This window comes from Humulus lupulus, chromosome 5 (genome assembly GCF_963169125.1).
Source record: "Humulus lupulus chromosome 5, drHumLupu1.1, whole genome shotgun sequence".
Classification (NCBI taxonomy): domain Eukaryota; kingdom Viridiplantae; phylum Streptophyta; class Magnoliopsida; order Rosales; family Cannabaceae; genus Humulus; species Humulus lupulus.
This window is the reverse complement of record NC_084797.1, coordinates 20547460-20560204: the sequence shown is the minus strand read 5'-3', so window position 1 is coordinate 20560204 and position 12745 is coordinate 20547460. Positions and strand designations below refer to the sequence as shown.

At 34.3% G+C, this 12745-nt stretch overlaps 1 protein-coding gene across 1 annotated transcript; it reads left to right on the top strand.

The window, feature by feature from the left end:
• Positions 1-10702: 10702 nt before the first annotated feature.
• Positions 10703-12441, top strand: LOC133778932 (uncharacterized). Its single transcript, XM_062218943.1, has 2 exons — positions 10703-12097; positions 12187-12441. The coding sequence occupies exons 1-2, from the start codon at positions 10703-10705 to the stop codon at positions 12439-12441; spliced, it is 1650 nt and encodes a 549-aa protein (XP_062074927.1).
• The last annotated feature ends 304 nt before the right edge of the window (positions 12442-12745 follow it).

Here is a 12745-nt window from a genome sequence, read left to right as displayed (position 1 = left end):
CAGATTTTGGTCTCATCCAATAATCGATCATAGATTTCAGATATACTAAAATTATAACAAAAGAAATAGGAAAAGGAAAAAAAACGATTGTTAAAAACATATTAGAGAGCTATTTTTGGAAACAAATTCTAGAGGACTATTATTGGACCATCGCTTTTTTTTGTTTTTAGAAAATCAACAAGTCATAAGTTGAAAAAAAATATATTTTTGGTGAAACCATTGTTCATTTAATTAATCTTAATATATTCAAATATATAGAAATAGATTTTATATATTCACGGTCACAATTTTTTTTTCTTTTTCTATTGAAGTAGGCAAAATATTCAATAGTCGAGATTATGAAAATGATCTATTTTGGTGCATTTTGGCTTCGGAAATGGTAGAACTTTTGCTAGTGCATTTTTGCACTGGTAAAAGATACATTTATTCTGGTGCAATTTTACAGTCGACAAAAATATGGCATTTTCTTGTGCAAAATTGCTAGACTTTTGCTAGTGCAATAAAAGTATCGGTAAAAACTTTACTTTTTGCGTGGGTAAAAGTTTGTTCCGTAAAAAAACATTGGCTTTTCCCAACGAAAAAAAGTGCTGGAAAACTTTTATTTTTACTAAATTTAGTTTTTTTTTAACATTTTTTAATTATATTAATTTTTATAATTAAATTGTATTTAAATTATAATTAGCAATAAAATTAAATGAAAATATTAAAATTAATAATACACATAAATAATTATACAATATATAAAATATTATATTTTTTATTGTCTTTCAAACATTAAATTAAGGTAAAATAATTATAATTGTCTTGAAACAAAATAAAATAAATATAATTGTCTTGAAACAAACAATTTAACGAAAATACATCTAAAAGCTAGGCATCATCAGTGATAGCTTCGTCGTCCTCCTCATTGTCGGCTATCGAACTCTAGTGGTGGCACAACCATTGTAAATCTTAATTCGATAGTGCTCATCAGTCACACTAAAGCCCTTAACATGTCTTGTTGAATATGTTGATTCTTCTTAAGAGTTTGATTTTCATTGCGAATAGTCTGATTTTCCTTCAGAAGTGTCTCCACATGAACAGACTCTTGATCATAAGACATATAAGAAGATGAAAATGAAGATGATGTGCGCTTTCCCCCAACTGCCTTGAGCCTAGGCAACACTCCATATCCTTTCTTATAACGAGATCAAGGTCCAAGAACATCAGTCACTATGTCCAAATCTAGGGGGATTGGGGTCTCATTATCACCAACATAAGAAGTAGCAGACGATGCAACTGGCGTACTTTGTGATGCTCCCCTCTGATTCATCTCCTCCTGAACTTATAAAAAATTAATGAATTAAGATAAGAAGAAGAACATTGAAAAACTACATTGCTTAAAGAAAACACACTAACCTAGTCAAAGGTTTCTTGAATATAGTGTGAAACAATCATTTTCTCTAAATTCACTAGTTCTGTTCTTTTACCACATTGATTCTGCTGAGGCTAACTTCTACAAATACACTTCATTCCAACCGCAGTATTCCCTCTTAAGAGTATGTGTAGTAGTGACTAGTCTCAGCAGATCATACACATGGGCCCTAGTTCAAGGAAGATTCACTGGACTACTTAGTAGTAAGGGAGAATTTGAATGAAGATAGTGAGATTGTAGGTTTTGCATTCGTCGCTGCCAAACAGTAGTAAAAGAACAACACAAGTGAATTTAGAGAAAATGATTGATTCACACTATGTTTAGAAAAAGTAAATGCAATGAAAAATTACATGCTTTTGCCCAACAACTTTGTTTACCCACTTCTCATTCTTTCGGTGGAGTTGTTCGAATGTAACGATCATGCTTGGAAGCTGGCCAGTAGATGAGTCAGCCTAGCAAAAAAAATTATTTATTCATAATCATAAATATAAAATACAACAAAAGAGATTTTAGTTTTTATAATTTACATGACCATGAATATGTGCCACAATGGTTTTAGAGCCATGTCCTCCCAGTATAGACCTTTTCGACCGAGATTCTCTATTCTTCTTTGCTATACTATTAAAACATGGAATGATAACCATATTAGAAATTAAAAAATTATAATTCATTTAAAAAAAAAGTGCGCAATCATGTTTGCAAACATCAATGGACTCATATCATAATCCAAGATTGCACAACTTATAGCTTTCGACTCATAATGCGACTTAGGTAAGTTTGTTCCCCCAAGCATCACATTGACCAATAAATCGAGCAACACATCAAAAGAATGGTTGCTCCACTTATAATTCACTTTCAAATTCATCAGCTTCATCAAAATTTCAAAGCCAATAACTTTCGACAACCAGGTTATAGCTCACTTGACAATTTCTTAAACATATTATCGTACTAGTCACGATGGTTATCATCATCTTTGGGGTGGGGGATGGATTATTTAGGGTTCCAGCTGGAGTGCTACTTGACTCCCAATATGTGTTATCTTGTGCTAAAATATCTTCTAGCACATTCGCCATCTCATCTCCCAACTCAACTATATCATCATTTGGGACTACATCTGGTTCACTATTTAGTGACTATCCATGGTAATACTACATTGTGCAGGGCTACTAGATACCATTGTTGAATAAATGCATTCTGATTGAATATGAACTCGAAAATGAGCACTCCCACATTTCTTACACAGACAACGACTTCGACCTTGATAATCAAGGTTCTTCTTAACAACTTCCACAAACACCTCAACACCTTTTATATAATCGGATGACCAACAATTCTTATCACCCATCCAACTTATGTCGGTCAGTATCATCTATAAAAGTGTTTAAGGAAACATCGAGAGCGTTGGTAAAATGTGTGTGTTTGTGTCCTAAACCACATTTACACTTCATTTCTATAAGGGCAAGAACCTATCCCATTCAGGCTTACTGTGTAATACCTAAGACTTTTCAGGTTAAAAAGTCAAAAGAAAAAAATATTTAATATATAATAAGTAGTGGGACCTACACTTAAATAAATAAATTTTATTTTATTTTTCTCCTTCCTCCTCGAAAATCACTCTTTTCCTTCTCTTTCTTTTTCTTTTTTTTTCTTCTTCTCCTTCTCTTTCCTCGACAACGCATAACCACAACAAGATCGGACCACTGCCGAACCTCCATTTCCCACACTCGTTGGAGCTGCAACACCACTGAGTGGCAACGATAACAACCCCTAAGTTTGGTGGCAATCAGAGCTAAGACGTGCCTAAACGAAATCTCCGAAGTTTCGCCGTCAAAATTTTGAGAAGACATTCTGGCCAGCTCTGATGTTCATTTGATGAGTGGTTGGTAGGTGCAAAATCCTTTATTGGCATATTTGACAATATTGACAAAATTAATTAAATGAGTATTTTCGAAATGGGTAGTTTTCCGTTTTGTAATATTGAGTGGTAAATTTCGAAAATGGGTAGTTTCTAGTTTTGTTGAAATGTGTCTTTTTATAATCAGATTATTATACATATGTTAATAAAATAAATATATAATTTCCTATAAAAGAATATCTTTTAATGGAAATTATTGGTATTTATTTTTTGATCTGATTTATTTGTCTAGAAATCGTGTACAGCTTGCAGTGATAAAGTATATATAGTTTCCTTATTTATTTAGGGAAACTGGTTTAAAAACTGTCCAAGTTCAATGAATCTGTTTGAACGGATTGCCAGTCTGTTTGAACAGATTCTGACTTTCCTGTTTTGGAAGATTTTCCATTTATTGGCTGATTGGTTTCTGATTTGTTTTCCACGACCTAAAGGGATTCTAAAAAGTATATATTCATCCTTAGGTCGTTGGTTTTTTATTATCTCTCTTGGTGTATTATTTTCCAAATATTTTCAAGTTTTAGAGAGACTTTTTATTATGTGAAGAACTTGAGTCCAGCAAGTTCTTAGTGGTTTATTACAGTGTACTTCTGTATTGTTTTCTGTGTGTTAATTGTGCAGGTTGAACACACTTGGACATTGGTCATCAAGCTTCAGGAGAAGTCTTGTTCGTGAGTCACTTTTCGGGAGGAAAAGTGCAAGTGTTATGATTTGAAGGGAGTTCAAGATCTTAGCACTTCAGAAATTTGATTAGGATTTTAGATTACAACAGTTGCGACAAATTCAAGAGGGAGTCTTTATTTGTATAAGTCAATTTGGTTTTGTAATCGTTTAAATATTCTTCTAATAAATTTCATTCTCTGGGTGTGGCCTCGTGGACTAGTAGCAATCTGCAAAGATTGCTGATACCACGTAAAAATTCGTGTGTTCTTTACCTTATGTTCGTTTTTATCTTCTGGTCACAAACTGTTTAAACATATCAGGTTTCTGTTCAAACAGTCTTTGTGTCTGTTTAAACATTTCTGTAACAGTTCAACAATTAATTATTTAATTTGAATAATTAAGTTGGTAATCATAAAAAACAGAATTTTAATTGGTATTAGAGCGGTTCACTAAACTCTTAGTGAGATCTTGTGGTTATTTTCCGTTTGATTTGTTTTGTGTGAAATGTCTTTCTTTGTAGAAGGTAGTTCGGTGTCTCGACCTCCATTGCTAAATGACTCAAACTATCCATATTGGAAAGTTAGGATGAGAGCTTTCATAAAAGCTCAAGATGAGAAAGCATGGAGAGCAATTTTGTTTGGATGGTCACCTCCTACTGAAAAAGGTGAAGATGGAAGCACAATTGTAAAATCTGAACTTATTTGGGATGCAGAAGAAGAAAAATTATCCAGCTATAATAATAAAGCTCTTCACGCCATATTTAATGGTGTTGGAGAAAGTTTTATAAAACTTTTTTCCAGATGTGTCTCGGCTAAAGATGCTTGGACAATTCTTCAAACTCAGTTTGAAGGAACTATAGATGTTAAAATGTCTAGATTTATTATGTTACAAACTAGGTTTGATGATCTTAGAATGTCTGATTCTGAAACACTATCTGAATTTTATGAGAGATTATCTGATATTTCTAATGAGTATTTTGCACTTGGTGAGAAACTTGATGATTCTGTTCTTGTTAGAAAAATCGTTCGAGTTCTTCCTGACAGGTTCAATGTTAAGCTCACTGCTATGAAAGAGGCAAAAAACTTCAGTACTATGAAGGTAGAAGAATTGATGGGGTCACTTCGTACCTTTGAGTTAAATCAAAAGATTCGTCAAAAAGACAAGCCAAGTACTTCCAAAGAAAATGAGAAAACCATAGCTTTCAAGAGCACTGAAAAGGAAGTCTCAGATGATGAAGATGGTGATAATGAAATGGCAATGCTTGCAAAGAATTTTCGAAAATATATGAATAAGATAGGAAACAAGAAATTCAATGGCAAGATTTCAAAATGTAATCCTTCTTCTCTTAAACCTTTTCAAACTAATAAAAATGGTATTCAGTGCAGGGAATGTGAGGGATTTGGTCACATCCAGTCTGAGTGTGCAAACACTTTGAAAAATAACAAAAAAGGTATGATTGCTACTTGGAGTGATAATGACTCTGAAAGTAGTGAAGATGAGGAAGGTAATGTCGCTCTCACTTCTATTTTACCTGTTTCTAAATCTGAAAATGAAAAAATTGTTTGCTTGAATAATGTTTCAAAAGATGAAGAAAATTCTGGTAGTGATAAATCTGAATTGAATGATGAGTCCTTGAGTGAATCTTACAAAAAAATGTATGAATCATGGGTAAAAGTGTGTTCTAAAAATCGGTCATTGGTAAGCAAAAATAAAGATTTATCCTTTGAAATTAAACAACTTACTGATTTAAATGAAAATTTTGAAAAAGAAATAATTTTAAAAAATGTTGAAATTAATAAGTTGTCTAAAGATTTGGGTACTCTTGAGAAAAATGTTAGAATGCTTAACCCTGGTTCAACTGTTTTTGAGAATATACATAATTCAGGTCAAAGAAGTCATGTGGGACTTGGTGCTTCAAGTTCTCAAAAATCAAAGAAAACTGTCTTTATCTCGGGTGGGATGCTATCGTCTGATGTTCCTGTGTCATCCTCACTGAAATTTGTTGTATCCGGTACTCGGATTGTTCCAACAGAAAGGACACAGTCAGCAGGTAAATCTAATGGTAAGTTCGAAAAATTCATTCCAATTTGTCATTTTTGTGGTAGGAAGGGCCATATTCGTCCTAAGTGTTTTACTCTTATGAATTTTGCCAAAAATGAATATTTTGAAAAATTCAATTATTTTGATAATTTCAAAAGAGTAAAAAAGGAAAATGTTGAATCAAAGAAAATATGGATCAAAAAGAATAATTGTTTTGCTGGTTTTACTAGTGAATATGATAGATCTGCTTCTTCATATTTTTGGTATTTTGACAGTGGTTGTTCAAGACATATGACAGGTGATAAGCCTATTCTTACTGACATAAAACCTATGCATTGTGGGTCTGTTACTTTTGGCAATGGAATTGAAGGTAATGTTCTTGGTATGGGTACTCTTAACTTTGAAGGGTTGCCTAGAATCAAAAGAGTGTTACTTGTGGAAGATCTTAAAGCTAATCTTCTAAGCATAAGTCAAATTTGTGATCAAGGTTATACTGTTAACTTTGATAAAGAGAATTGTTTTGTTTTAAGCAAGAATGATGAGAATGTTCTTGAAGGTTATAGATATAATGAAAATTGCTACACTCTTTTGCCATCTATTATGTGTCAATCTGTTGTGAGTAATAACACTGATATGTGGCATGCTAAACATGGTCACATAAATTTCAAAACCTTAAAAAAATTGTCACATGCAGGGAGTGTTCGTGGTTTACCTAAGCTAGGTAAAGAATCTGATGGTAAGTGCAAGAGTTGTCAACTTGGTAAGCAATTAAAAATTACACATAAAAGTGTTTCTGACATAAACACTTCGAAAGTTTTAGAATTGCTTCACATGGATCTTATGGGTCCAATTCAAATCGAGAGTTTAAATGGGAAAAGGTATATTTTTGTTTGTGTGGATGATTTTTCTAGATATACTTGGGTGGATTTCTTGAAAGAAAAATCAGACACTTTTGATGCCTTTAAAACTCTTGCTTAAAATTAAAAGTTGAAAAAGATTGCAACATTGGAAAAATTGTTCGTATAAGAAGTGATCATGGTAAAGAATTTGAGAATTCTGTCTATGATGATTTTTGTAAGTCTGCAGGTATCTCTCATGAGTTTTCAGCTCCCAAAACTCCTCAACAGAATGGAGTTGTAGAAAGGAAAAACCGCACTTTTCAAGAAATGGCTAGAGTGATGCTAAACAGCAAAAAATTGACCAAACGGTTATGGGCAGAAGCAATTAACACTGCTTGCTATATCATAAATCGTGTTTTTCTTCGTCCAGGTACATCTAAAACATCTTATGAAATTTGGAAAGGTAAGAAACCAAGTGTGGCTTACTTTCATGTTTTTGGATGTGTTTGTTACATTTTGAGAGATAGAGAAAATCTTGGTAAATTTGATGCTAAGAGTGATGAAGGTGTTTTTATTGGATAGTCCACTAACAGTAGGGCTTATCGTGTGTATAACATGAGAACCCAAACTGTAATGGAGTCGGCTAACGTTGTTATTGATGATTCCAGGGATTTTTCTGAGTTTTCTACTGAGGAAGAAATTGAAAGGTTTATTGAAGAACCTACTGAAAAACACGAAGAAGCTTGTGTCAGTGATACTACTGTTGCAACGTCTTGTCCATCTGTTCCAATAGATCACGAATCCAATGAAACAGATTCTGGATAGACAGAAAAGAAATTTCCAGATATTATTTTGGATGAAGTCCAAAAGGAGCTATCAACCAGAGTTAAGTTAAATCATCCAGCAGATTTAATACTTGGAAATCCAAAAGACAGTATGGTAACACGAAGAAGGTTTAGTAATGTTGTCAAATTTGTTTGTTTCTTATCTCTAATTGAGCCTAAAAATGTGAAAGAAGCTTTAACTAATGAAAATTGGATTAAAGCTATGCAGGAGGAATTGGAACAATTTTTTAGAAACAAAGTGTGGATTCTTGTGCCAAGACCTTTAAATACCAATATTATTGGTACAAAATGGATTTTCAAGAATAAATCTGATGAATTTGGTACAATTGTGCGAAATAAAGCAAGATTAGTGGCACAATGGTACACACAAGTGGAAGGAATATACTTTGATGAAACATTTGCACCTGTTGCAAGACTTGAATCAATTAGTTTATTATTGTCTATTGCTTGTTTGATTGGTTTCAGGTTGTTCCAAATGGATGTCAAATACGCATTTCTCAATGGGATCTTGAATGAAGAAGTATATGTTGAACAACCTAAAGGGTTTGAAGATCCCCATGCACCTGATCATGTGTACAAGTTGGAGAAAGCTCTTTACGGTTTGAAACAAGCCCCTCGGGCTTGGTATGAGAGACTCACTCAATTTCTTGTTTCTCATGGATACAAAAGGGGTGGAGTAGATAAAACTTTGTTTATCAAAAATATTAAATCTAACATAATCATTGCTCAAATTTATGTTGATGATATTGTGTTTGGATCTACTTCTGACAATGAGGTGCAGGTATTTGTGAAACAAATGAAAGAGGAATTTGAAATGAGCATGGTGGGAGAATTGACTTATTTCTTAGGTTTGCAAGTCAAGCAGTTAGATGAAGGCACATTTGTTTCTCAAAGCAAATATGCTAAGAACCTGGTCAAAAAGTTTGGACTTGAAAGTTCAAAGATTGCCAAAACACCAATGGAAACGATTGTGAAGCTATCCAAAGATGAAAATGGTGTCAAAGTTGATCCTACATTGTATAGGAGCATGATTGGCAGTCTTCTTTATCTCACTGCTAGTCGACCTGATTTAAGTAATAGTGTTGGTGTGTGTGCCAGGTACCAAGGAAATCCCATGGAGTCTCATGTTACAGTTGTCAAAAGAATCATTCGATATGTTCATGGGACTGCTAATTATGGTATTTGGTATTCAAAAGAAACTAACCCTAATCTAGTGTGTTTTAGTGATGCTGATTGGGCAGGTAACACTGATGACAGAAAAAGCACTAGTGGAGGATGTTTCTTCTTGGGAAATAATCTAGTCTCTTGGCACAACAAGAAATAGAATTCTATTTCTCTCTCAACGGTTGAGGCCGAATACATTGCAGCAGGAAGTTGTTGTGCACAACTTTTGTGGATGAAGCAAATGATGATGGATTATGGGTTTGATCTTGACACTTTAACTATTTTTTGTGATAATACAAGTGCAATTAATATTTCAAAAAATCCTGTGCAACATTCTCGTACTAAACATATTGATATTCGTCGTCATTTCATAAGAGAATTAGTTGAAAATAAAGTTCTTGTCTTGGAATATATTGAAACACATAAACAAATTGATGATATTTTCACTAAAGATCTTGATTCGGTTCGCTTTGATTTCCTCCGAAAATCTTTGGGGGTTTGTTCTCTTTAAATTGTCTTGTTATGGTGTTATCCGCTTGATCAAATGTGTGTTATTTAAGGTTAAGAAAATTGTCAATCAATTTGAAAATTTTGTTGTGTGTCAAGCTGGATAATATGACTTGTGTTTATGAACATTTCGTTGTATATTCTTGAGAGAAATTTAATCAATTCCTCCTAGGCATATTCGAGTAAATTAATCAATGTTTAATGTTTGAGCTTCCTTTTGTGTAGCATTGTTTCAAGCTCCTATGAAAGAATAGAGCTACCTACATCAGTGTGTGAAAGCCATCTTTTGAGTAAGTTGGAACTTTGTAATTCAGAGTTATGAAGAGGATACGCTACCATAGAAAAAGGCTACCACTGGTATAGTGTGACAGCGTCTTCATAGGTTACAATTATTTTTAATTTCGAAAAAGACTTATTTGTCATTGGGCAATGTTCCCTTGCTTACACTATCACACACTTATGCTTGAAACAATGCAATAAAAAAAATTGTACACAGTTTATAAAAATTAAAAAAATGTGTGTAAGTCTCATACATGTTGATTGATTCACTTAAGAATATGTGCTTGTGACTGAATTGTGGTTTATTTCTCTCGAATATTCTTTCTAATTTTTTGTTTTCTCAAGTGTTCTTATCCATTGTATACACTAACACTTATTTTCGTTTGCTTGATTTTATTCTTATCAGGATGACTCACATTGATCAAAGCAGATTTTTTTTTTTTTTGGGTTGAGTTTTTATTTTTGTGCATATATAAAAAAATGAAAATAATAATAAAAAAAAACTGACAAGGAAATTCATGGTGGACCGAATCATTGTGGTAATTATGTGAAATTATGCATTTATTTTGTGTGATTTAATATATTCTTTGTCTCCAAGGAATTTATTTTTGTCATCTTTCTCAATTTGGAATACCATGATTTGTATCTTTATTGTCTTGTACCTTGTTTAGAATTGTTAATTAAAAAAAAAAAGGAAAAGGTTAATAAGAAAATCGTGTGGGGTGTTTTTTTGGTTACCTTTTTTGGATTGTCATTTTATATCTATTTCCTTTTATATCATAAAAAAAAGGGTAAGGTTTTATGTAGATCGTGTGTCTTCAAGATTGTTTTATTTTCTTGTTTAATTAAAACAATTTTTTAATAAAAAAAAGGAAACCTCTTTTTGCCGTGGGTGTCCAAATTGGGTAAGTGTTGTGTTTAAAAGCTTGCCATTACCCTTTTTCTTCTCACCCACGATCTCTCCAAGTCACTTCTTCTTCTTCTATTTTTATTCTCTCATTTTTTTTGTAAGTGCTTTCTGTTTTTCAGAGAAGAAAAAATGGTGAGAACTTGTGGTGCTTCCTCTAAGAAGACTCATGCTTCTCAATCCAAGAAGGTGCCCTCTCCATCGCCACCTCCATCTGTGTCAACGGCGGCTCCATCTGTTCCAACACCTGCCTCATCTGTTGGAAAGACTTGCAAATCCAAGGCGTGCAAGAAGGTATTCTCCCTCTCTCAAGAACACCCCATGGTGTTTCCAGATATCTTTGCTGACATTGTCGATGTTGCACCACCATCTGAAGTGGTGGTGCCCTCTCGAGCCAAAGACCCATCTCCTCTTCTGATTGATTCTTCTCTGGCGGCTAGGGCAAAATCAAAATCTGTTTCATCTTCTTCCAAAGTTGCTGCTGCTGGGTTGCTCAAATTGCCCTTGAAGTCGAGCCAGTCCAAGAAAAATTGTGTGACTCCCAAAAGGAAATTGGGGTTGGCCACGTCTTCTTCCCCCTTGACTGCTGCTAAGAAAAGATTGAAGGCTCATCCCCCATCTCTGTCTTCCTCCGAATCTGACCCTGAGGAAGAAAAGTCGGAATCTGAAGCAACCCGTGATACCACATTGTCTGATGAAACGGTTCCTGACAATGCAGAATCAGAGGCTGAGTCTGATGAGCCAGAAAAAGAAGACATTGTCCCCTCTGAACAAGAAGCCGAATCTGACTCAGAACCAATTGCAACTCCTTTGTCATCCAAGGCTAAAGGAAAGAGGCCATTTTCTGATCATCCGCCTTCTCCTAAACGTTCAGGTGTAAATTTCAAACCTTATTCTTCAACTTTTTGTTATAATGATAATGCTCGTGATATGGTTCTCTATGCTCAAAGGAAATTTATCATTGAGAGAAATTATGTCTTGAGTAATCATCGGCCTTATGGTGTGCTAACAATGCTTCAAGATCGAAAATGGACAGGTTCTTTGGTTAAATTTACTGGTTTTGTGGATAGAATAGTCAAGGAATTCTATGCCAATCTTACTAATGAAATTATAGAACCTAAATCTTCTCTGTATAATAAAGTGTTTGTTAGGGGCCATTGGTTCTCTTTTTCTCCTCAAGACATTGCCCTTGCTTTGCATCTTCCCCTTGATGTCGAGGATGATGATGATGTTGCCTCTCTTGACAAGGATACGGTTACCACTGAATTGGTAGGGCAAAAAATGGTATGGCCATCTAATACAGTCATCTCGGTCTCTAATCTCACCTACACTTATGTTGTCCTCCATAAGTTTGCCACAACGAATTGGAAGCCCACTTCTCACACCGCCACTATCTCTTTTGATATGGCTTCATTTTTGTACAAGGTGGGGACCGGTCTTGGTATAAATTTGGCTTTGGTTATTCATGATCAAATCATTGGGTTTCGCAAAGGTAATAGGAAAAACTTGAATCTTCCTTTTCCTCAAGTTATTTATAAAGTGTTAAGTATGCAGAAAAAAGATCTCCAACGTGATCAAGAAGACTTGGTGCTCCCACTACTGCTGCTTCCTACAAGGCCTCTGCTCCTCCTTCTGAAGCCACTAATGTTCCATCAACCAAGAAGGTCAAGCCCCAATCTTTGAAGTTTGCCTCGGATGACATTCCTCATGCGTCCTCCTCTGTTGCCGCAGATTTCGGACTTGTTGCAACAGAAATAGCTGCTGTTCGAGCCTCTGTTGATTCTTTGGTTGTTCGAGTGATGTCAATTGAAGGACTGCAACGTTCTGTGTTGGAGGCTGTTCAATCTTTGTCCAAAGATCCAGTCGTTTAGTTTTATTTTAGTTTTTGTCAATTAAACATTGATACTCTCTTTTGTTTTATGGTTTATTGTTCTTTGGCTTCTTTGAAAGACACAAAGGGGGAGAGTATATACTTTCCAAAACCTGCTTGTTTGTTGTTTTGTTTAACTCTGGACCTTCTTATTTTGATGGGGAGTTAAGTCTAGTCTCTTTACATGTTTGTTATAAGTTAATGCATGTTTTCAGGGGGAGTTATTTCTCTTTAATTATCACTAACATTTGTGTTGCAGGTTTTTGAATTAATTTTGTCTATCAAATTGCCAAATGGGGAGATTG